The sequence below is a fragment of the Asterias rubens genome, chromosome 11, assembly GCF_902459465.1.
Source record: "Asterias rubens chromosome 11, eAstRub1.3, whole genome shotgun sequence".
Lineage (NCBI taxonomy): Eukaryota > Metazoa > Echinodermata > Asteroidea > Forcipulatida > Asteriidae > Asterias > Asterias rubens.
Genome location: NC_047072.1, coordinates 15,091,888 through 15,117,751, shown reverse-complemented (window position 1 = coordinate 15,117,751; position 25,864 = coordinate 15,091,888). Strand labels below are relative to the sequence as shown.

Here is a 25,864-nt window from a genome sequence, read left to right as displayed (position 1 = left end):
TGAGTAAAAAATAAAACCACGGTCGTTAATAAATCATGAGGGGGGGGGGGGGCAGAACCGTCCCTGACATCGTTAATATGACACAGTGATGCAAAGTTCAATCACAGCTCCTAAAAAAATTACCTTGTCCTTCCCATTCACGCCTTTGATTTTGAACAATGCACATAAAACCTCAGTTATCAGTGGGATATCATAGACCCAACGGGGCGATGAATTAAATAAACAATAGCCGTGGGAATTTGATATAATTTAAAGCCAGAACGTATCCCGTATGAATTTAAAGTAAAGAGGCTGTACTGCTGGAAAAAACAGTACCAACGTATGTCTACTTTATTGTTAAAAATTAATGCCTGGTTTTGGTTTTATTACTAAACTTGTTGTTAGAATTTTTAATAGGTCATCATACTGCCCTCTGTTGGTTTCATCTGTCAAACTTGGGAAGGGCAGGTAGAACAAAACATTTCCCGTGGCGTTGATAAGATTGGAAAACTTAAATTATTGGTATAAATAAAATAAAACAATCACATTCCCTATAGTGAGCATCAACATACTGCTCATTCCCCTCGCCATGGTCAAAACATAATTTATGTGTTTTTATTAAATTGTCCATCGACTGGTCATTGTACTATATCAATAATTATTACATTATTTTGTTTCTCTGACCAAGCGCCTTCAGAATATAGAACAATGCAGTAATAATAATATCCAGACGCGGTCATTATTATTTGGGTCATTGTGCAAAGAGTAAACAACCTCATCTTCACTTTTTTTTTCCCCAAACAAATTGATGTTCCTGATGTGTCTAACAATTTTGCCTGCGTTATTCTAATGATGTATCGTGCCCCTCTATGGTCCACTGTATTCTCATTCACGCATGACGTTCTACATGATCGGCAGTTGTCAGACGGGCAAGCATTAAGTTGTCACACGGTACCAAAATGAAGTCAATTTGATTAAGGCGCAATTACTGTACAATTGGCTTCCTGGTAGGTTTTCTGATGGGGACACAAATCACTCAGGTAATGAATGATTCGGAGACTACGCATCGATGCGTGCATTTCAAACAGGCGGTTCACAGCTAAACGACTTGTAGGAGACTAATAGACGGCCCTTTTATGGCTAATTAATAAAAACATAATTATGCTTTGTAATATTGGCTTATGTCTGGGTGATGCAAAATGAATTTAGCGTTGAACAGATGTCATCTGCAGTTGTTCGCAGTGTGCATGCACACAATCTGCAATGATGATGTGGCATATAAGACCGCCTTGCTCGTTCTCGTCCTCGATATATATTGTCCATGTACAATTTAGGCTAAATAAAATATAGCTACCAAAAACACAACCTTTGAAAATGTATCAATATTTACAGACTGTGCAAAGAATGATATTGGTGTCAATGGTGGCGCTGTGCAACATAAGAGTCACGTTGGAAAGTTTGATATTCTGGTCATTTAAATCCAAGAAGTACATGATGGTGTTGTACGCGTACTGCAATAACCCTACATTTGAAAAACATTTCACGCCATCCAAGATTAACTTGTTTCAAATGGTCAAGAACTTGATGGTCCTTTGCTAGTAAGCCTGACAAGATGCATATTTTAATCTCCTTAAGACTGACACTTTACAGGTATTCACACCATGTATTGTGTGAATCGCAGGCAAAACGAATCAATAATACATCAGTTATGGCACCCCATGGGCGATACAACTTAGCATACACCTGCGCTCACATCAACATGCACTTATAAGATTTCAGGATTTTGTTTTTGTGTTTTTACTTCAACAACGAGTTGAAAATACGTGATCATAAATATGGACGTGGGTAAACGTGGACAGTTGTGCAAGGCCAATATTCAAAGTGTTTAATCGGAGCTAAATTCAGCATAATTAAGGTATACACGCCAATAAATTTAAACCTTTTATCTTGGCAACAAAAAACCCGAAATATGATCAACCAGTTTTAGTTTTTGGTTAATAAAAAGAATGAAAGGTTGTTATGTTTCATTGGCAACACAAGGAAATGAAGTAACAAATAAATTAAACAACTTTCTCAACACACAGTGTCAAAAAGATGCAAGGCTAATAATTGCACTATTCAATAACATGTTAAAAAGAATTTGCTTGTTTTTTTTTTGGACGTGAATTCAATTGTTATAATAATTAGTCATCAATGGTCTATTTGATTTACAGTGCCTTTAAATACTTTTCAAAAAGAGGAAGCACGCATACAGTACAGACTTGTTTTGGCCAACATTATCAATGATGCAATGGGTCTTCTTTATTGGAGCTATAGCTGTTCTTTCCCTGGAGGAATATTTGAAAAGTAAGTGGGCCTTTGATCTATGGTCTCCTAAACATTAAGACCCAGGCATCAATTCCAATCACCGGGTATAAGAAAGATTAAAAGATTGCCCTGGATGTCCCAGCAGTAATTTGCGACGGTTTGCATCTGCTTTCATTTGGGTTTCTTCTTATATGAGATCCACGATGTACATCTCTGCAGTTTTCACTCATTCTATATAGTGGGTAAATGGGTGATAAAAATCATGATTTATTTGTTGAGACGTAGTAATGGATTGTACCGTCGGCAAATCTTTCATGATTACTGACTATCACTTTCGATAAATCAGTAGCTTAAAACACCGTCGTTGTCTGCCCTTGTTTTATTTTTAGCATAAAAATAGTAAATTTCTGTATACTTAATGAGCGGATTACTTTAGGCGTTTTCCTTAAGCAACGAGACAGCATTGAAATGATTGTGTCCGCCACATGTAAGCTTATAACAAAAACACTAATGGATTTATTTTGTGGAAAGGATTTTCATATATGACATTTTGCTGCCTTAAACGTGTGTGTCATTCATTGTAATACTGTTGTGAAACATGGGACATAAATACTGTTCAAAATGTTTTAATGAATACGGAAAATGCCACAGTTGTATCATTATGAGGGCACGCGTTACAAACATCTCAAAACACAATGCTGCAATAATTTCCCATTAAAAACCACCAAAGGAAATTAATTGAGCAGGAAAGTCCAACGCCTCCTATAAGTAATTAAATTTGCATATGAAAAACAGTCGTTAAGTTGGTCTGCACTTAAAAGATTTGCCATACTTTTACTGTTTAAATTTATTAACCATCGTCAACTAACGTTGCACTAAGGAAAATTCTATAGTCGTTACGGCTTTCAAAACGAATTGCTGTATGCCGAACGGTGGTGAGCCTGGACAGCATGCCGCCGCGCTCGAAAGACGCTGAAGTGGGTAACCTAATGTTCCTTTCATTGAAAGCGCCTACGCTCAAAGAAAACAGCAAATTTATGTCAACAGCTATTTGTGATTCGCTCAGATTTTATTCCTCTGAGAAATTACACATTAACTCGTGTCTTGTTGTTGGGGGAAAACGGGCATGCATAGGGACATTTTCAAAGATGAGTTGTACATGAGCGATGCATAATTCTGTGGGTATTTTATCTTCGTAAAAGCAGCGTAGTAGCATGCCAATTATATAGGCCAATGAGCAAGGCATGACAAAATATTGATCCACGGTTTCAGTTACCTTAAAGATTAAACTGTCCAATATGTAGATGTACACGTGTATATTTTAATGATTCTGAAAATGAGATACCCCAAGTAACATCTCCGATGTTATCTCTGATCCCACAAACCCTGCTAATACAAACAGCCTACATGGATTGATAATCGGTGAAAACTTTATGTTTGATGGATGAGCTATGTATAGAAGGACTTTCACCATTTGACTCCCGCAAATGTAAATTTTAAATCCTGTTCACCATTTGAATTGAGATTTTGTCTATGGCCGGTAACACAATTATTACCCCATGCGTAGATTGGTTTTCTTTCATTAGCATTGTCAATTCGAAATACCGAATGGTTGTGCGTCATCACCCTGTGTCTAGATCTAATATTCTCATGAAAGAAAAATGGCAGCTCATTATTTAAAATTTTCCATTTTTCATTTAGATAAGTGCATCAGTGGCGTCAAGGAAGACAATGAAACAATTGCAGCGGCTGAAGTGAAGGCCACACTCCAATAACAGGGGAGTTACACATCACCATTATCAAGGGTAGGTGTGCTGATGCACTTTTCTTCCTACTATTACACAGATAGCTGACGGGGTTTAGAGCGTTCAGGGACAACTATAGAGTCTTGCTTCATCGATTGATAAATGTTCAGTCACTGTACTTCGAGACTTTAAAAAACGCGCAGGCGCGCATGGTGCCGACAGCTGAGCTCATTTTATATATTGAGAGCATAAAGGAGTGGAACTCATGTCAAAGTTTAAAGATAAGGACATGGACACGATCAAGTTCCCGGATTTTTTTATTTTTTTATTTTCTTCTTCAGCGGGAGATGTTTTCCCAATGTCTGTGATACTAGATGAGTCCCTTCCCATTGAACTGGTACGCACGACTAGTCTTCGATCTGCAGCTCAACATTTCCCACTCTGCATAAGTGCCTGTTTTGCTTTTACTAAAAGCTCACATGCACTTTTGATAGAGAAGTACGGTAATTCCGTTTCAAGGATGACGAACGTAATATGACATCAAAAGTACTTGTACCCTTTTATCATATGCACGTGTTTACGGGCAGAGGGGGTGGGCCGAAATATGCCGCTTCGCCTCCAAAGATAAATTTCTCTGTTTGAAATCGATATATAATGAATGTGTTCACTAGGCATAAACAATCAGCTATGCATTAAAGATATAAGCTAGCATGAAAATCATGAATAAGAATAGGAAAGTGGAATAACAAATAGGCCATTCATTAAAAAGAGCACATGCATGAGAGTCACAACAGTTTACATTTGAGTATTCCCATATGATTGAACTTGTGGTTGAACCAGCCCCAATCTGACTCCTTTATCTTGCACATGGCTGTAAGCATTCGCCCTGCCTGGTGCAGCAAATGAAGCGAGCAATTGGTACGATACTGTAGCAAAGCGATGGCGTGGAATGAACAGCGACCTTTTTCGCCTCATCGCAGGCCCAGATTTAGTCTCATCAGTGATAGTGGATATGTTATCTTAAGATTCCCCTGTGCGTCTATTGGTTTAAGTGTACTTTCAGTGGACTTTAAAGGAGATACCAGATGAACCATGTCAGAAGACCGTCATTTCAAGTCACTATGTCATTGTATCTGTGCGTGTAATATCAACCCACTGCTGGGCACGTATACTTGTACGTACGCCTTAAACCAACACTATTCAAGTTCAATCGATTTACTGTGGCCATATTTCCCCTTTCCTTAAAAGTATATTGTTGACCTTTCAATGGTGTAAAACACTGCATAATCATATTTGCTTTCTGATCGATTAACATAGCAAGGGGGAGGTCCCAATAACTGCATCTGAATCACATGTGCAGTATATATTAAAGGATATCATAACCGGCGTAAATATCATTGGTTGTTATTGATTGAAGTCAACCAACCAAATTGATTTAAAGTATGATTTTGATTTAAACATCTGGCTGAAAAACAATTGTGACTGTATAAAAAATACAAGTACTTCCGTGACCTTTGAGTGAACAGGTCGTAATGTTAATCATCTTTGGTTGTAATTTGAGCCAATGGTTCCTCTTTGCCCTTGCCCTCACGCCATAAAGACGTCAAACCTTGCTTTATGGGTAATATCAATGGCTTTCCCCTGAGCTCAATATCCAATATCCAAACGCTCGCCTCGTACATAATAATACAACTCAAATTCTAACCATAACACTAAATGTGATACCACCAATAGGTTTCCATAGCATAGACTAACATTAGATGTTATTGACTCTCGGGTGATGTAGGTGGAAGAAGGGGAGGGAGGGGGAATCGCTATATGTTTTCCCCCACTCTTTGCTCACTGATCTTGCTTCTACAAAAAAAAACATCAATATTAATGTTTGGTGACGAACACGGCTTGAGATGATCATGTTTTAATAATGGATACAAATAGTTACCAAGCAGTTTCTGTGTTTACACAATAACTGTTTTGTAAATCTAACCTTTCAGCCAAACAATATTTGATATTAGTTCTGCAACCATCAGATAAAGGGAAAATTTAACACATTGAGTTAACACTGTGATGGATATTCAATATATTAAATAACGTAACTGGACCTGTCGCGATCTTTACAGTGAAGCATCATGAAATTACGTTATTTGAATTTAATATACCCGAATGGAAATAGTTGTTTTGAAAGGCCAAAAACCAGCGTCCTTTAGTTTACTTAAAGAAAAACACTATATTTGTAGATCTCTTTCACTTGGACCGACTCACACTTCAGCGATGACTTTCTCTACAATAATTTATGAACCGTGCGATGTAATAACCGGTTATTTCTGGCCCCAGTGTTAATATTGCCCAGCGGTTGTGTCATTACCACAACTACAGTAGAGAGTGTCCCCTGCCCAGGAAATTAAAGCGAAGTCTCACTTCGTTTCCTGAGAGCTGAAACTAATAGTCTCTATAATACAAGATCCAAAAGCTTTCATTGTGAAGACAGGGAGAGAGTTTGGGTCCCTTAAGCCGTGAAACATAAAGAAGCTCTACAAGAGACAGGGTTTTAATGTTGCTTGAGTGTTGAGTTACAGTCTTGCCATGAGTGTTTTCAAAGCAGAGGGACCTGAGCCGCGCGGTAACAGGTTCTGATACCCTTGCCGCTGAAAGATAAGATATGTTTTTAATATGAGAGACGAAACAGACAGGATGAAGATCAATTTCAAAGAAGACGACGAACTTCTTTAAAACCCAGCTTTGGCATTTGGGCTAAGCTGGCTATAATCATGGACGGAGCCTCTAAAAGATGGCATTATTACCTCATGGCATGCTAGGTGCTGGATTATGAAATGGTAGTTTTTCATCTGTTAAATCCTGTGGGAAATTATAACGCTTAGATCAAAACCACGCTTGCGCATTCACCTTGCGTTTATTTGTTTGTAGTGCTTTCTAAAATCAAAATCAACGTCATGATCACTTACAATAAAGACATTTGCATACATTGCTTATCCTATGCATGTAGCCTACATAAAATTGCTAGTTGAAAATCAGATATATCCCTGAAGTGGAAAAACTAGCTATCTCCCAATGACAACAGTGACCGATTGTTAATAATCTCGCCTGTCAAACTCCTTGCACATCATCAAGTGATTTCACATTTTGAACCTTGAAATTGCCATCAGGCTTGAGGCGGCCGTCTAAACCCTCTGCCCTTCAAGGTAAATTCGCTTGCAATATTAACCGCGAACGAAGAGTTGTGTCTGGCTGAGACTTGAGTGTTACTCAAGTGTCTTATCTTATACTTCCAAGCTGCTAAAAGGTTACCTGGTCTATTGAGGATCTCTTACAGGACTTGTTTGACAACCCACTGGATTATAGAACAGAAAAAGAATATTAGGCTAAAGGTCCATCTTGAAGTTGTCTCTATTTGATGTCAAGTTTTGTATAACAAAAACAGACCTGTTTATTTAAAATTTAAAACCCCCAATATATTGTAATTATGCGGATACCCTTTATTTATCCGTTCAAACAATTGAAATCAAGAGGTGAAACAAAACTCTGTTATACCCAATCTGTGAAAATAAATCGGTATCCATAATTTGAATCAGCATGAGACATTTAAACGCATATGGCGCACACTGTTTACTGCTGCGAGCATTCGTTGTTTATATTATTGAGGATCCATAACAACAGGTTAATTGAAAAGGCATGCCACTTCATACAACAAATAGCTGAACAAGGCGCCAGTACAATTTCTTCTTTTTAAAGTAATGACCTTTCTGTGAAGTTACCATGAATCAAACAAACACATTGTGTTCCTTTAAGGACGACTGGAGGGGAGGTTGTTATAAATGGCATTCTCAAAGAATTAGGCAGAGCGGTGGGGACAATAAGGTGAACAGTGAACATGAAGCGATGATGGACGGGGCGCTAGGCAAAAAAGGAGTCAAAATGAAAATAATAATAACCTTGGGCAACTGTGATAGATTCCGAATCAAAGATGATAATAAAATTAGCGTTGGAATCAGGTCTGGGCCACGGTATAGTTATAGCTGCGAAAGGGTCATATGCAATAGCGTGGATTGGGATTAAATCCAGCACTGACCATGCTTTCATAACAACTCATGTCAAAAATAGTCAAGACGTGTGTGCATGCTTCATGCATGCAGGGCAGAAGTATATAGGTAACACATATATAATGTCAAACTTCAAAAAGGCATGTCTATGCCATAAAACACAGCAACTAAAACATCGAGGGATATGCAAAACTTGATACCAATCAAAATCCAACCAATCATTCTATATGCTTAAAAACGGATTGGGCGAGTTTTGTTCCTGTTTATCTCTTATAACACGTAGATTTCAAGTGAGCTTTTAGGAAGAATGAAGATTCACTCCTTTTGGTATACTGTTGTGGCATGCTTATTTATATACAGAAACAAATATTGACGTTGCCCTTGTTTTTTAAAAGCAGCACAAGCAGCCTTTAATGTTCTTCTCATTTAGGTGAGAGGAGACCATGTATTTCCCATGGTACACTTATTCATTAAAAATACAATTCTTTGAAAGGTTAATCATCTTTGATATCCCAAGACATTAAATGGCTCACAGCCAGGATGGATGAGGGCTATAATAAGAAGTATCCAAATGAGAGTCAAATAGTTTATAAATTATCTCGCCTGATATTAAATTATGTTAGAATATAAACTTCGTCCGAATACAACGTTATATTCACGGTAGTAAATTGGCCTTTTATCTATTTACACAATAATATGACGTTTGGCATGCACGCCACGATGCATAAGTGACAATACAGGCAGCAGTTGCGGCAATATAAATGAGTTCATTTGCATCTTTCAATTTCGCGTTCTGTTTTGGTTCATAAAATATACCGCAATAAATCAACCTTCAGCAAACATGCTCCAACATGTTTCATCAGAGGTTTTGTTAAAACGTGTGTTATAACAAAAACAGTTTCATGTAAGTAGATCTAGCCGAGTTATAATAGGTCAGAACAGACGTGTCACCATACATACATTATGATTTCTATGCAAATTAAAACAGAGTTTGTGCACGCCATGTTATGATACCAAGTTCGCATATCGCTCGACTAATCAAACGAAATCTCACCATGCTCATTGTTTGTCCAATTTCCCCCAAGACGAGATTTCAATGACGAGAGTTATTGAGTGATGGAATGCCGCAGGCTAAACAATACTGCAATGGATCGGGCCATGTGCATGTTGTATTGATACAATCAAAATATTAATTATGCTGATTTTTTTTGTTTTACGCGATTACTGTTATGTTGTGTATACGATAAAGGCATGTGTAATTTACTGTAGCTTGGAATATAAATTGTAAAAGTAGGTATGGCAGCATTAATAATTCATAAAAACGCAATTAATTGTATTTGTTAATAATTGATACTTTTATAATTAAAGCCTTGGCCTATTTATTGGTGTGTTGTCATATGGTTGCTGATTGGTTTACACATCAGATACTATTGATTCATTACTGATTGATTCACGATACAGGATCGATTAATCGATGCTGGTTTAAGACATACAATTCCAATATTTGTTGTAAAGATTTATCTCAGCAAGAGATATCATGATCGCAGGTTAGGCTTGAGTTTTACTCCTACACAGACATCTTCAGTGACATCTTCAGAGACATCTTCTTTGTTTTCTATAACGGCAAGTCCCACGCCTTTTATTTAGATTTGAGCTAAATTGGTTACAGTGTGGCCATGAGGCGGCTTCACATAATACTCACTCAGCTTAAGCGAATAATGTGCACGTTTACAACATTATAGAATCATTCAAAGTTCTCAGACTATTTTCCTGGGAAATTTACTTCAGAGATATCATAAAATTACACAAGCCAAGTTTCTGAAGTATGTGCAGTTAAAGCAAACAATAAATTGTTTTCATTCATATTTCTCATGAGCGGATAAATCTTTCATGTGCATGAAATCCATTGTACGAACATTCCATATTTTTAGTCGGTTTGAATTGGTTTATTTTCGTTAGATATAAAACCACCTCACTAAAGACACAACTTGATATTCTTGTTCATTCCTAGTAAGGATTATGAAAGCGCCATTGTGTAAGGCTTAATAGGATTTGACCGATGCGGTTTGAGATGCATATTGAGTTAAAGTTTGACAAGTTTAATATAAATAAAGATTGCCGTCGTCATGGTGATGAAGATCACCCAAACGAAAAGATAAAGATGAAAACATAGTCACACGGAAAACCTGAAAATGTATTTTTCTATTCGCTTGTTTGAAGAAAATAAATGCATGATTCACCTCGACTTGACAGCGACAAAGTATATACAACACGCACTGTGAAATTGACGAATTCAGCGACGGGTAAATTTCAAGGCGTGTTTAGAAATTAAGCAAAGTTCCCCCGAGGCACAGAGTGCCGATCGTGCGAACACCGCGCCTAGAGATAGATACAAAGACAAAATACAATTTGATCAGGTTGAAGACATTATCTTGTATCGCTTTACTGTTTTCGTCAATGAGATGTAAAAATCGGCTTTTAATTCCCCTTTTATCTGGACACGCACGCCTTTTAGCGTTTGTCATTTAACAGTGTGTAAAGCAGTTTAAGGAAGAGTCAAGTTCGTGATAGTATTAATCACAGTCCGATGCCTGAGGTGATTCTGCTCTTATGGATATCAAAGTAAACCCGCTAGTGAACTGTTATATAAACAGAATAAATGCACGGGTATTGAGACGCGTCTTTTGTCAATACGACCGTTTCCATTTTCAACCCATTTGTCATCTAACTGTGATCACAATTGTCAGTTAATTTCTTCACCCATCCCGTGAACTCGAGTTATCCCCTAATACGATGGCTAATTGTAAGTTAATTTCTTCACCCATCCCGTGAACTCTAGTTATCCCCTAATACGATGGCTAATTGTTCCTAAAACAGTAATTTTCAACAGAACCGTTTATAATGTCTTCATTGCTAGTTAACATCGAGATAACAAAGGTTTTTTTTGCTTAACGGATGGTCAAAACGCTTTGACGGCAGCAACTGATGCACTATAATCCGCAGACATAAGTTGTTTGGATACCCTCTCTGAATGAAACGAATTCATGGTGGAAAGTTCATACCACTGTTCATGATTGCAAACCTTACTCCAGTTGGTAACACATAAGTCTATATACCCATAAGTATTTATGGAGAAAGAATTAACTGTAAATAGTTTCAAACCAAAGTTGGTTAAATGTATATACAATTCAAAAGTTTGCTTATAAAAGGGTTTATTCTTCAAGTTGCATGCTATTTAGTAATGTACACTATTCACTATAATATAGATGACAATAACTGTTACAGTATACAGTGCTAACACACATCGGTGTATGGGTCAAAACCAAAATTAATATTCTTTATCCCCGATGCAAATTTAACATCTGTTATATCGTTGCGGTATCCGCTGCCAAAACATAGGATTTGAACTGCCTCTAGCTGCCGGGAAACCTCGGTAGTCTAGTTGGTAAGACACTGCTCTAGAATTGCAATGGTCGTGGGTTCGAATCCCACCCGAGTAACATGCCTGTGATATTTTTTTCACAGGACTCGGGAAAGTACTGAGTATACAGTGCTAACACACATCGGTGTATGGGTAAAAACGCAAATTAATAACTGTCACACACATTATACCGTACACTATTTAGAAACTAATATTTACCTTGTGTGCAGTTCATGCAAAGCCAATCCTGCGGTGAGTAGTCCGAATAGCAAGACGCACATGACATACAATTGTTTCCATCTAAAGTTCGCACAGTGTGGATCGGGCATTCTCCATTTACAGTCAAGGGCACCACTAGTGCAGAAGTCATTCGGGTTAAGACAATTATCATCATTAGGAGAGATAATAACATTGTTCTTAGGGTACATGTTGCCATTTTGACACTGCTGTTGCTTGAGCGGTATGACGGTGGGCAATGCACGGTAGATCTAAGCTGATGAGGATGACACGTCCTCACTGCGTCAAACTCACAGCAGTGATATCAAGTAGTCTGACGTGGTCATGGCCGCTTCGTCGCGTTGCTTTGTCCCCTAGGAGCCTCTCCCTTTTCCACCCTGCAATACATCATTACAAATAAGCCTCATTAATGCATATCATAGGCGAACCTTGTATATTACAGTAGACTGATTAAACGAATGCATTCTGCATATCAAAACAACTAAAGAGATACTCTCTGCCTATCAAAAAGATGGGTCATTTAGAAATAGTCTGTTGGACACAGTCGAGTACCCTGTAAGGTCACCAATATAGTAACCGTACCAAGGCCCCACTATGTGACAACATCAACAATCGATGACAGTTACAGGTCACCAATATAGTAACCGTACCAAGGCCCCACTATGTGACAACATCAACAATCGATGACAGTTGATTCAGAACTTTTTGTATGTGAGCAATTGTCGACCTATTGTGAATATTTGATGAAAATAATATTCCTATTACGGTCATTTGGTAACAACAGTTATTCTGGTCACAGTTAAGTGAACGATAAGGTCACTGTTTAGCCACCAGCCTGGCTACGAGGCCAAACCATGTGCCAATATCAACAAACTACAGTCGCTAGCATAACAACCGTGGTCGCATTGCCAACTTGTTATTAATAAATTGCTGGCTAAATGACGTGTATCGACTGAGAACAAAAACCGATGAAAACAATCTTCATACATTTTGCGTTCCATTGTACGGCAAAATTAACGACAATAAACTGGGTACGAGGCAGTTTTATGTCCCTTGATACCAAATGGGCGGTTCCTATGACGTTGATGTTTGGGTGTGGTAATTAGAGGAACAATTAACATTCCAGGATCTAAAATTAGGTTTTCCAATATTTCCTTCTCGCAAACCCGGCCCGATATAACTTAACGTAGTGAGTTTAGATTATTCAAGGAAACCAATGTTGTTTAAGAAGTGTTTCATTTTCCAGGTAAATTCGTCTGAAGTTAATTAATGTCAGATGTATGTAACTAGAACTATCGATCATTCTACATGCACCACGTACATATCATATGTACAAAATTACTTTGTGACCAAAATAGTGTAGTTAGTAATCATATAGTGTTGTATTTAACATTATGTTGGTTATTGCGCCTTCACATCCGTCAACAAGCTCGAAGTGTTTTTTTCTTTCATAGCGAAAACAGATGCGGGTGTATTTTATTTCCCCACGGTATACTGATGACACCTTGTAATCGTTGCATTATACTTTGAAAGAGCCTCAAATGCTTGTGGTGCTTCAAGCTGCCAAAGTGAGAAAGAAACATAGCCATTTGCAAAAGAAAGTTGTGTTTTATGGAATTAAATTTTGATGAAGGTTTCTCTATAATCTAATGGTTCGTATATATCCGTTAATTGAATCTGAATTTACATAACAAAACCATATATGAACATAATGTACCCAACAATATGCATGCAGAATTTTAAAAAAAATCCATCTGCATGCAAAAACCTGTTATGTAATAATAATAATATTCCAATGGCCTTCAATATAACAACCGCAAGCTTGCATCACTTCTTACCTTCATTATACACCACTTGCCATCGTTCCGGTCTACTTTAACCGTGTCAGTTTATTTTACCTTTAATATTAAAGATTGCCTTCTAATGAATTTTTGATATACATTATGAGGTCCATTAGCGGCCGTGTTATGAAAGAGACGCATTTGTTTGTGTATCTGATCTGGATTATTTACTAAGGTGCAGTCCCCGATCCTTGACCATTGTTGGACAAGGTTGCACAGGAGCATTTTATAGCCATACAATATTTTATGTCAATGCTTGTCTTTCATGAATCACTAGACGATGTGACCTAATCATGACATCATCACTGCTGCAGCTAGCCTTTTTGAGATATGGTGTATCATGCACTGTTTGGTTTGGGTGTATACAGACACATTTACCCAAACCTGAGTGCCATTTTTATTGTGTCCATCATACCTCAAAATGGCTTAAGATCTTTGATAGTAACGTGAACGACTTGATAAGCTGTGGCAGTCACGTGCACACAATGGACGTTAAACTGCCCGTTTACTCACCATGTTGCACAAACAAAATCAGCCCGTTTCTCCCATACATGCTTACTTGCTATATACTTCCCTTATATCATTAGGTTAACAATGGTGGTTTACAGACTTGTGGATTCTCGATGTATGAGTTCTTGACCAAGGTGCGAATCCCACTCAGTTATATATCGATGTGAGTGTACAGGCCAACATCAAATTGAATTTACTCAGAATACCTTTTCAGGATTTAATAAATGAATGTTCATGATTGTTTGTATTTCCTTGACACTACAGCACTCGTTTGTGCTCACCGTCCTTTACTTCTCATACCTTACTGCAAGCTTGCCAATTCCGGTTTTCCATATAGCCTTTTGTATAGTACAGCCCTGATTTCATTATGGAAACTAGACCATGAGTCGGAAGAGCACCAAGCACCCCGCCAAGCTTTTATCCAGATTGGATTGAGATCTTCATCCCAAATCGAATCGATCTGTGCTTTTGACATTGCTTAACACGCTTTTCACATGGCATGTCCATCATTGCGCACACTGCTAACGTCCAGCATGTCCATCATTGCGCACACTGCTAACGTCCAGCATGTCCATCATTGCGCACACTGCTAACGTCCAGCATGTCCATCATTGCGCACACTGCTAACGTCCAGCATGTCCATCATTGCGCACACTGCTCACGTCCAGCATGTCCATTATTAGGCACACTGCTCACGTCCAGCATGTCCATCATTGCGCACACTGCTAACGTCCAGCATGTCCATCATTGCGCACACTGCTAACGTCCAGCATGTCCATTATTACGCACACTGCTCAACGAACAAGTTCTTTTGAATCCAAATAAGCCACCCTCTTTTCAACTTCCCACCAAACTTAGTTTTCGGTAATTTAGCATGCACGGTCTTCATTAAACGATCGTTTCGTCATGAAGAGACTTGATTTCCTCTCATCTTCATAAAATGCTATGGATGTGTATTCATTCTATGTAACACCGACTACCAATAAACCAACAACCAATGTTGTTCTTTTCTTTTCTTTCTTTTCTTTTGTTAGTGCGCCATGAGCGTCAGTCATGGCGGATACCGGCGCCTTATAAATTGTCATTATTATTTATTATTAAAGACAATTCTATGCTATATATTTCTATATGGATAGAAGAGCTAGTTAATATTTGATGGCATTAATCGCAAGAAGAACATCAGATGGATAGCATTAAAGACAATACAATCGCCATTACATTCTAACTGCAAAGGATTGGATCACATCTGTTCAATCTCCATCCATTTCCATTGCTCTAACGACTATACATGCCCTCGTCGATGATTACCTATAATTATCTTAATAGTAAAGTGCAGCTGGGATTGCTATATACTCCCATTAAAGATATCACGTAGAACACAGACCTTTAAGGAAGCGTAAAAAGCACTCCAACCCCCATCCAGTTAGCTCTGCTCTTGTCTCACACTGTGTTTTCTTAACTTCTCAATGCACAACATAGAGCGGCTACTGCCTGCCTCCCACGAATGCAAATACCGTCTTGGCGAAGCAGCTCACGTTGCTTGATGACTTTTCAAAATCTGCTGCCGATGTTTTCTTTCTTTGAAAGGGCAACTGCGGATGATTCTTCCTCGTTCTGCTCACGTCTTCAAACCCTCCCGCCACCATAGGAGCATGTAGGCAAGCATGACGGAGGGAGATAATGAATTCGCCGTCCTCCGGGCTGTCTCACCGAGAACTGTGAGTGAAAGTCCCCCATGAAATGGGATGAAGGGTCTCTGTGGATGAGCCGTGTATGTGACCGGCAATACAACGGCTCCCAAGGACCGCAGGGGTGTCAACGTGGTGGTAAACTCCAGCGGACAGCGTCATTGACATTCTCGCTTACTCGTCAATGTTAATGATTATATTGCGCGGGTATTAATATTCATTTTCTGATATTAATAATACAGGCACCACGAGGTAATGCGATACCGCAGGCTGCAATTCATATACTTCTATCGAAGAACTATGGCAGCAGCTCTTGCTGAATGCATACACGAGGCTAACTAGTTAAATTTGATAGCCACTATTAATATCAATTGCTTGAATTTGTATCTTTTGGGCATGAACATGTCTATAAGGCGTACAGACCAGCCTGTCGGAAGATGCATGCAATGCGGCACTGACTTCACAAATTGGTTTGAAATGCGAATATGAGAAAATAAATCTGTAAGTTGACACTTCGTATTGTGGATTGGGATCAAGACCAATGTAAATATAGCGTGTGGCTGTTTTCCCTTCTTAATCGTATGCATGCACACTCTCTTCCCTGCAAATTTCATGTTAACTTCACTTGATTATGCTTTACTGTGTACATTTTGCCCTTGACTCTTACACACGTCAATGCCACCTGTAAGCTGGCTAGGAAAACATTGTACATAATTATATACAAATTATTGCATTACCTTAAAGGTAATCAGTCTGTGAAAATTCTCTCTTCAGGTTCATTACAACTTATTGCATTACCTTATAGTAAACAGTCTGTGAAACATCTATCTATGGTTCATTATGTACAACTATAGCAACTTTAAAGGTAATCAGTATGTGAATCTTGTCTCAACAGGCTCTTTGAAAAGTGCGGAACAAAATTGATTACCAATAAATCGCATATTTTAAAGGGAGTTTATCCCCAAACCCACACATTTGAACGGTGCCAGAGGATTCTATATAAAGATGACAAAAGACAGGATACCACACCCAGTTATGATAATATGGTGATACGAAAATGTCTAACCATTTAGCAGTGCAGATGGTGAGTCTGTTGCTTTCCACAATCGGTAATCTCAAAGCCTCCCTGACCATGGATCCATGTCATTGCTGATGGCCGGGAATGGCATTTTAAGGAAACAAGGGCAGTACTTGAAGACGATTCCTGGGTTGAATTTCACAGCAAAGTCAATGAGTAAACTAGCACTTCGTATCTATTTACCACCCTGTAAAGAAGAGACGTACCTGTCCTTGAGGCAAAAGCAAATATCCCATAAACATGTTATAAAAAGGATCCAGCATAAGTCCTTTCTCATTAAAATAGTGGTTGGGAAAGAACAAACTAGTTGTCGACAAAATTACTTATACGCATTTCTTAATGTAAAAAAAAGCTGAGTGAATTGATTGACCGATAACGCCGCCATGATATCTCCTTGAAATGCATGGTTTCTGGGATTATTGATTGGAAGAGGTGAGAAGAAAATGTCCATGTCATTGGCACTGGTTAAAAGAGTATGGCGTGAGAAAGGTAGACAGTTATGTTCATGATGTTTAGTGCTTTATGTTCATGATGTTTAGTGCTTTATCAGAAGGGTTGAAGTCGGTGTCGCAATCTTAAGCACCATGTTTATTTTGTAATTTCAAGATGCTTTACATAGATCTAAACAGTACAATGAAATGTGTTTTTGGTGCATTGGATTTCAATGTAAAATATTGATTCTAATGTATTTATCCAATACGGTATGGTTGCTCTCTCGTCTACTGCATTTACCGATGTATTACCAAAAACACAAATCTGTGTAAACAGTGACTTATATAGGACTCCCAAGTGATGTATCACAGTATTCCCAAGTATTGTCGATTTCAAAGATTCATTTGTGTCACAAGAGTGAAGATTTCCATTTGAAGGATGCCTGAATAGAGCTTTACATTTTGTCAAAGTGTTTTGCTGAAAGCATCAGACAAATGCTCCGAAAGTGTTTATTCAGAGAGATTCAGGCCAGACCAAGGTCGCTTTTAGATGTCTGGAAAATTATAGTAAAATATAATATTCCCACTGATTGATAGAACTAGGTGGATCCCTGTAAAATAATATAGACCTAATTTATTTTCCTTTGAACTGATCTGAATGATTGTTGTTCCTTCTCAGTACATCATATTGTGGCTTTTAGCTGCAGGTATTCTGCAGACGGATTGTTTATTACCGTGACTGTATGGGTTTATACTTCTGGACTTGTATTGATTTTGGTTAAGAGTAATGACGCTTCACTCACTCTACCCGATATGAGGGAGAAGCAGTTACCTCTGGCAATTTCTTCACTATCATTTTCCAATTTACCAAACTTAACTCTCGACCAACGATTGTCTCATAATTACATGGGAGACTCTCTCATTGAAATTGAACCAAAATCATATTGATTTTGATTAAGACTAATGGGTAAGCCTCATTTCAATTCGCCTTCTTTATAAAATATGAACCTGCAAAGCTGAAATTGCCCCCTGGCCATTCCCTTTAATAATCACCCTCATACACTGGGATTGAAAGCATCAGGGGCCAGCTACATTCCCCTTCCCTTCGCCTTCCCCCCTACCCGTAGTCGATGAACAGGTCTTTAATGGACGTGTGTACCTGACCACAAAGCGATTAGAAGGAGAAACCTATACCGTACCAATCGTCTGAATTACGGGCCCCGGTGAGGAATATAATGAAGTTAACCGAAATAGATCCTCGGTAGCAACCGTAAAGCGATCGCGCGGCAGCGGGAGACTTTGCGACCCCAAGACTTACCTATATTGTTTTAATGCTTTATCTATATAGAACATTCAGATTTTACTCACCCCATTTTTGTAATGATATTACTTAAATGCTGGTGGGTTTGATATTTTTCGAGGGGGGGGGGAGATAATATTGTAATTCCAACCCTTAACACTTTGTAATAGGATACTCTTTCACCCTTACACTGATTTTAGAAAGTTGCCTAAGTTCTAATCGTAACACGAATGTTAAAATAATATGGACTATGTTTGATTTGGACAATATGGCTCCAAATAGACTTCATCAGGTACTGGTTAGGTTGTTTTTTTCCAGAATCTTCAAAATATATTGGAGATGGTTTAAAGCGACCATGAGCTGAACAATCTACCCATGCGCCCTCAACGGTTCAGTGCCGACGAGACGAGGCCATGTTACGAATTTGAAGTGTCAGTCGTCGATTTCAGTTGTCCATCCACCCTCCAACATATGCCATTATGCTTGTTGTGAAACAACTCCAACATGTTCAAGGGTATAGCACTCTAGCCTCTTAGACAAGGAGATTATAAAATTATACCCCTCACCTCTTGGGTGTTTTAGTCTCCTCCAGGCTGTCGAGTCTTAATGACGCCACAAGGCAAAAGACCGTCCACTTTCACTCAAGATACAAGAAAAAACTCAGCCAAGCATTCTAGATGTGTGAAGAATAGAAAGATTTATAGAGAACATGCATCGGTGAACGTCCATATGTTTTCACACCTTGGTTATAAGGGTTCGTGCACTGAAAACTACAGATTTCCATTGGGGATAAAGCATCTGTCTCAGTTGTGATTTAGAGCCCATATTCTTGTTTTGAATCTTTCAGCCTAAAACATCAAGTGACAAAACTTCAACAAGACTTAATGTCAGAATATAATAAACAACGTGAGACGAAGTAAAAGCCCTTTGCCTAAGAAAATTTGCAGCAAATATTGAATGCATAAAAACCCCCAAAACCATCTAAATTACAAGTTGTCCAAACATTTTAGGCTCGCCTCGACCCCACCTCACGACCGCCTTGTTCGTCCCCTTGTTATTTTTTCCGCGGTTAATTTCCTGAATATTGCTAGCACGGCTTATCCGAAGATTCATTTTAATCACCATATCTCAGTAAATCCATGTATATATTTCCGCGGCAGTAGACATGAGATGGAGGGCTAGTTGCATCTTATGACAACTTCGCAGTCAGATAAGAAATTGGTTTCAAAATATCAAGCATGATATAATGTATCGGTACAAATGAAGCGGTGTGGATGACATTCTGCATTCTGTCCCTTTTCTTGATTTACTGACTCGAAATATGTGATGTCAGTCCCTGTTTGTTACTGGTCCAATCATGTCTTATTCCATGTGTCATGTGACCTTGCCCCTCCCCCTTTTACTGGCAAATTGACGTGGGGTGTCTGCGGAGTGGTGAAGAGACAATTTAGTTCGAATAATGGTGAATCAAGTAAAGTTAACACCCATGTTTCTTGTTATCCATTCAGATATTTTGAAAACATTCTTAAAAGGTACACCAGTGACGTTTTCCGTCAAAAATTAAATTAAATGTTTATGGCAATGTGTACTGATTTCAGGGTGTAGGATATCATTAATATTAACAATAATACAAAATTTAGGTCACACGCTTGTTTTTAAAGTTGCTTTGTGCGTGTATTTCCCCCTTATTTTTTAGTGAGCTATTAATAGAAAACTTTCCCATTACTTGGGATGAAGGGATGGTTTTTATTCCGCTGATTTCTTCTTCTAAAAAATCGATCAACTATGATCGTGACATAGCGACTGAACGCAAGCCGCGGTGGCTGGCGTACACTAATCCAGCATTCGGCACTATAACGCCACCCGGCCAGAGATTCAATTTAAAGAAGCTCTTTCAGCAGGTGCGCGTCTTCTTGAAAGCTGACACCGTTGGATGATTGAGCATCACTCTCATCGTCCAAGACGGTGAAGATAGCGCTGGATGAAGAGTAGAAGTCTTGATTAAACTTCAAGAAAGTTAGGAGAAGTTCTAATCTCGTCTTTTTTTACCAACGAGTGAGAATCTGAGGCTTTGAGAGTGACGTGTGCACGCAAAACCATTACTACAAACTTTACCGCAGTTAGAGGTCGAATTAAATCATTAGAACATTGTATTACAGTAAAACTTTTATGACAATACTGACTTGGAAACAAATGATACAAACTCTTAACCAATTTTGTTTACACAAATCCCAACAACCGTGCTAGACTATGAATATGAATTGTATTTTTTGCTTCAACCCTATTTTGACCAGCTTGAGAGCTGGCCCCAAACCACCTCATGAATTCTTTCCTAAAAGACAAAAGCTCAGAAATACTCAATTTAATCTAGTTTGTTTTCTTAACGACGTTGCTATCCGTCCAGACCTGATCCTCCAAAAAGAAAAGCACCTGCAGTACTGAGATAATAAACAGGTTTACAGATGTTGCGTTATTTATAAGCTAAATGTTGTCATGGTAACTGCATCTGAATCGTTCCTGTTATCTTCTGTTATGATGTTTTCGCAGCGGAAACAACGGAGCTCAATAAACAGCATAAAGCCCTTCAGCCTGTCGGTGACAAGATGTATAAAGGTCTTTTCTCTCCGAGCGTCGCGTTCGGTGGCACGGATGTCTTGTCGTCCCTTACATTAAATGAAAGATGCGTTTCCATGGCGATTAGCCATCGCGTAATGCATTCTTTTCATCGGCGATCAGTGAGAGCTTAACTGCCAATTTCCCAGATGTAATTTAGTTTTCAAGGCTTTGAACTGGGTTTTTTCGGATAGGAATCACTTTGTCAAATGCATTTTACTTTTTCTCTTTCTTTTTATTGTCTACACACGAGGACTTTTAGTAATTGCTCAAGTGCTATTCTTCAGCTGCTTGAAAAGACCATCGCTATATACACGCGAATTTAATCAAGACGTCTTTGCAAACTAAAAAATACTTTAGGAAAAGTGTAGTTTCAGTTCAGATGCAGAGTGGTTCGCGGCCGATTTATGAATCAGTCAAATCATTATGTAGGCATTGTGTAGAGTCAGTTTGCTTATTATCAGACAGACTTGCAAATTAGAATTGACTTGCAAATCATCATGATGCATCAGTGACTATAATGATAAAACATGAAGATTGCAATGACTCAATCTCATTTGCGAAGACAATATTTCTCATATCAGAATATTATAAAATTGAGGTCCACGACGAAGGTCTTGTTAAAGATCGCCTCGCCATTCAGCATTCCACAACAGCCTCTGGGCATCCGTAAATCATGAAGCTCCCCAATATTTCCATTTGTCACAATTCAAATTCACTTCAAAATGATCTCGGGGTATGCCCCACGCCACAGGCTTCTGCCAATAACGTCAATTATTATGTGGCTTCTATTTTTATTTCACTCGACTATGTCGTCACCACTATAGTTGAGAGGGGTGATATTTGTAGTTGTCATGGTAACTTATTTTTAAAATATACATGTATCGAAGAGTGGCATCTAAATTCGTCTGGAAACTACAAGGCACAGTGTGTGTGTCTTAACATTTCATTGAAGAAAACAACAATTGGAGGAATGCATGTTGATTAGAATACATCGACCTTGCTATGTGAGGGTTTACAAAAGACTGCAGCATGCAGGATATTCGCTTTCTATAACGTCCTACATTAAATAATTACAACTCCACATGAATATTTCATTAGTAATGTGTAAAACAATACAGGTTAGTAATTATGCATAAATGCAAATAAGGATAATAATTGATAAACTAATAAGTAAGGTCAACCCAACCTCACTTTTTGTCTGATGGCCCGAGGCCTTCGATCGTATACACCGCTCTCTTTAACCAGCGATGGTCGTACTATTTATGTATCTAAATGTTTACGGCAAAATGGCCAGATGAAGAGTTAACTAGGAAAGCAAGTCATCTGTGAATTGCATTATAATGTATACTTAATGTGCAAACAAGCTTTAAAGTAGTGACCTATACTTTGGTCATGATTTATACTTTCTTTGTTTGTAAAAGTTCAAACTTGTTCTAACATTATCTGATTCACATTATGATTAAAATTGATACTCATCAACTCGAGTCAAGAACTTGGAGATAAAAAGATCAAAATATTATGCTCAATTTTACAGCTAAAGACTAAAAACGAATGTCTTGTCAATATTACCAGTGATTTGTGTTGTGACATCACACTTTGATATAAGCATTGGTTGATACACCTCTTAAGATCATTCTTAAGTTATAATTCGTGAAATTAAGCCGAATATGGGCTCTAACATAATAGCAAACCAATACAACTGTTACCAAAGTAACCACAAAAACACGAAGTTCTGTATTTACATTCATTTACCATGCCACACCCTGGCAATTAACACACTACTAATGCATAGTACTTACCTTTAAGCTACTGTTGAACCTTGAGAAGGGCACAGACACCTTAGCTCATTAACAGCGTCTTCAGATGTCTGGCTCGTCGACCTGGGTTCATCTTCAACGCGTAGAAACATTTACACATTACTGCTAACATATATCGTTTACATGAGTGGTTTGTCAATGGGAAATAGAACAATTCACTTATTCGGGATGAATGATTTGGAATCTACGACCAATAACTTGCTAAAGTTAAATCGATTGAAAAGGAAACGCTTATACATCTTTGCAACCGACGCCAGTAAGTCATATTTACGGAGCAGTTTAACATTGTTGTGAAACGCTTGACATTAAAAGTAGGTCTGAGAACGATTCACTATTGGACTCTTGAAGATGAAATAAGGTTGTTCGTTGCCAGGGTGACTGAATCGCTGAAGAGGGAGGAAATAGCGGCATGCCATCGGCTGCACAATACGTTCCTATTCAGATAAATCGTGTCTCATCAAAGGCTTTGCCACGAACAACCCGCGCGAATCCACGCATTTCTACAGGCAAAGTCACCACCCGCTAAAGCATGCTGCGCGCACACAAATCAAAACGCACAAGATAGCACGAGTGCACCAATCGATGACGTCATATTGATTTTTGGCGGCACTATTTTGACGCCCGTGGCGGGAACGGAAGTCGTAACCTTCTGCACAGACTATAAGCACGCGTGGATTGGCAATCTGTTCCCTGGTTACCCACTATAAAATAGCCAGGAAATTTGGGGAAAAGGGATTTCCAGGGGCTAAGCTGTGATTACGACAGCATTCACTTATAGAGTTCATAATTGGTTAACATCCTTGGGTTTAAAGTAGACAATATGAGTATACATTATCAAGGGAAAATGTCATTACCGGTCAATTAAATATCCCTTTTGATTATGTCCTATTGCCAATTATCAATAGCAACCCGTATAATATTAAAGACATCTGAAGGAATTCTTGACATGTGTGAAGACAATGGTGACTAATGGTGGTATCCCAACTTGTATTTTCTTTCGCCTCAATCTCGCCATGCCTGGGTCTTCGTTCAGGAAAGAGTGTCAAAGTTTGATATTTGTTTTGAACAAATAATTTTCAGTGAACGAAGCATGTAATTTTATGGCTATGATGTGGTCTGTTTTCAACTCTCCCACGGATAGCCTACCCTATACCCTGGACAACCCAGAGTAAATCAGCTGTAGTCTGTTTACTGAGGCGCAAACAACAATTTGCTCAGTGACTCGATAGGTCCGTGGTGTACGGGGAGTCCCAATCGAAGACATTCATCATGGTCACACAACATCATCAAACTCAAATCTCTATCTCTATAGCCTTAGTTAGGCATCTAGCGTGGCAACCTTGATAATATGATCGAAGCATCACTTGGTGATGTTGTTGATGATAAAGAATCAGCCAGGTTCTGTTATCGAGCAGGACTGGGGCAGAAAGAGAAGCCGACAATATCGTCCAGGTTCCGGTACAGCTGGCCATACGTGATGGATGATGAGATTCAGATTGGTTTACTGCTACGATCATCAACCATGGCAGGTGTTCCACTCTCAACATCTAGAATCAGAAATCACACACACGAAATCTACAAACTACACAGCGAAACACATCTCCATCAAGAGATCGCATGTTTGCAGTAAATATCTCAGGCACCTATCTCTCCTTACAAGTTTACCTAAGCTCCTGTTACGTTTTCTTCTCCGGCATTCGCCGAATATAACATAAATATGTCTTCGAGGTCAAGTAAAAATATGAAGAAATGAAATTATAAACAGGAACGTTGTGTGAAAACTAAAAACCTTGAATGTTTTTCAGAATAAGCATAAGAACAATTCGTCGAAATGCCAGGTTCTAAATTTAGAAGGGCAGAGCTTGAAACTAAAAAACAATTCAATTCAATGGGGATATGATCAGTGAGAGTAGTGCATGACATTCAGCAGCATCGTGTATACATTTTTATATACAAATTATCCGTTAATTTTACCGATTGGGCGTTACTGAAAACCATTATGACAACATTTATTAAAATAATCTCCTCTACCTGGATGAGCAGATAATATTGTGATGCTTTCCTCCCATCTTCTCTAAAAGGTACACGAGTGCATGTTGGCTGAAACAAACATTAAGCCCATCCCGTGCATTAATCCATTAGGTAAAATCAACCACGAAGCTAGACACGGCCAATACGACTGAACTAAACAAACATTTAGAGCAATTTCACTCATAATCCTTTGTGATTCCTGAACCAGTTTTGCCAGCAGCCAATGCACTCTAAGCCTTATAGCACAAATCTTTCTTGTGTGTTAACCTATAAAAGCCAGCCTCCCCAAAGGGGCTGGAATTGGAGCTTGTACAGTCCATGTCAATATTGAAACAGCCACATTGCTGGCGTCAGAACACGCGGGAATCTCAAATGATAAATACAAAGACATGGTCTTCATTAGATTCCTAAGAGATGAGTACAGTCTCTGGAACTTGCACTTAAACAAACAGCGATCCTCTCTGCGTGTTTGTTTTTATTACATCAGCTTTACTCTGACAAAGTTCAAAGAGAACTCAACGTTGTACTTTTAACATCATGTGTTTGTCTTTTCCAGTTTGTATGGATGTGTATCTATCGGACACAAATGCTATCAAAGTTCTGAAACTTTTGGATTAGAAGAAAAGGTTAACTAGCCCACCCCACAACCAACCGATCAATCTATGTGTAAGATTTAGACATATATTTAGACATCTGGAACAGTTTTGTTTCAGGATGTCAAAGTAAAATAATAGAGAAATTGATGTATCGCTTTTTTGACAAACATTCAATATTCAAACGAATTTTATAATTATTCAGATTAATCTTT

The 25,864-nt window shown here is 38.5% G+C and overlaps 1 protein-coding gene across 3 annotated transcripts in view; it reads right to left on the bottom strand.

The window, feature by feature from the left end:
- Positions 1–23,518, bottom strand: part of LOC117296580 (neuronal acetylcholine receptor subunit alpha-10-like) — a 31,192-nt gene extending 7,674 nt beyond the window's left edge. The window contains exons 1-2 of one of the 3 annotated variants that reach the window (XM_033779597.1): positions 23,008–23,518; positions 11,727–12,121 (exon numbers count right to left, since the gene is read on the bottom strand). In XM_033779597.1, the coding sequence (XP_033635488.1) occupies positions 11,727–11,943 (217 nt within the window). In that variant the 5' untranslated portion in view covers positions 11,944–12,121; positions 23,008–23,518. Of the gene's footprint in view, positions 1–11,726; positions 12,122–14,395; positions 14,415–15,479; positions 15,883–23,007 lie in introns of those variants that run through there. The other 2 variants (XM_033779598.1, XM_033779599.1) reach the window with 2 other exon arrangements.
- Positions 23,519–25,864: the final 2,346 nt, after the last annotated feature.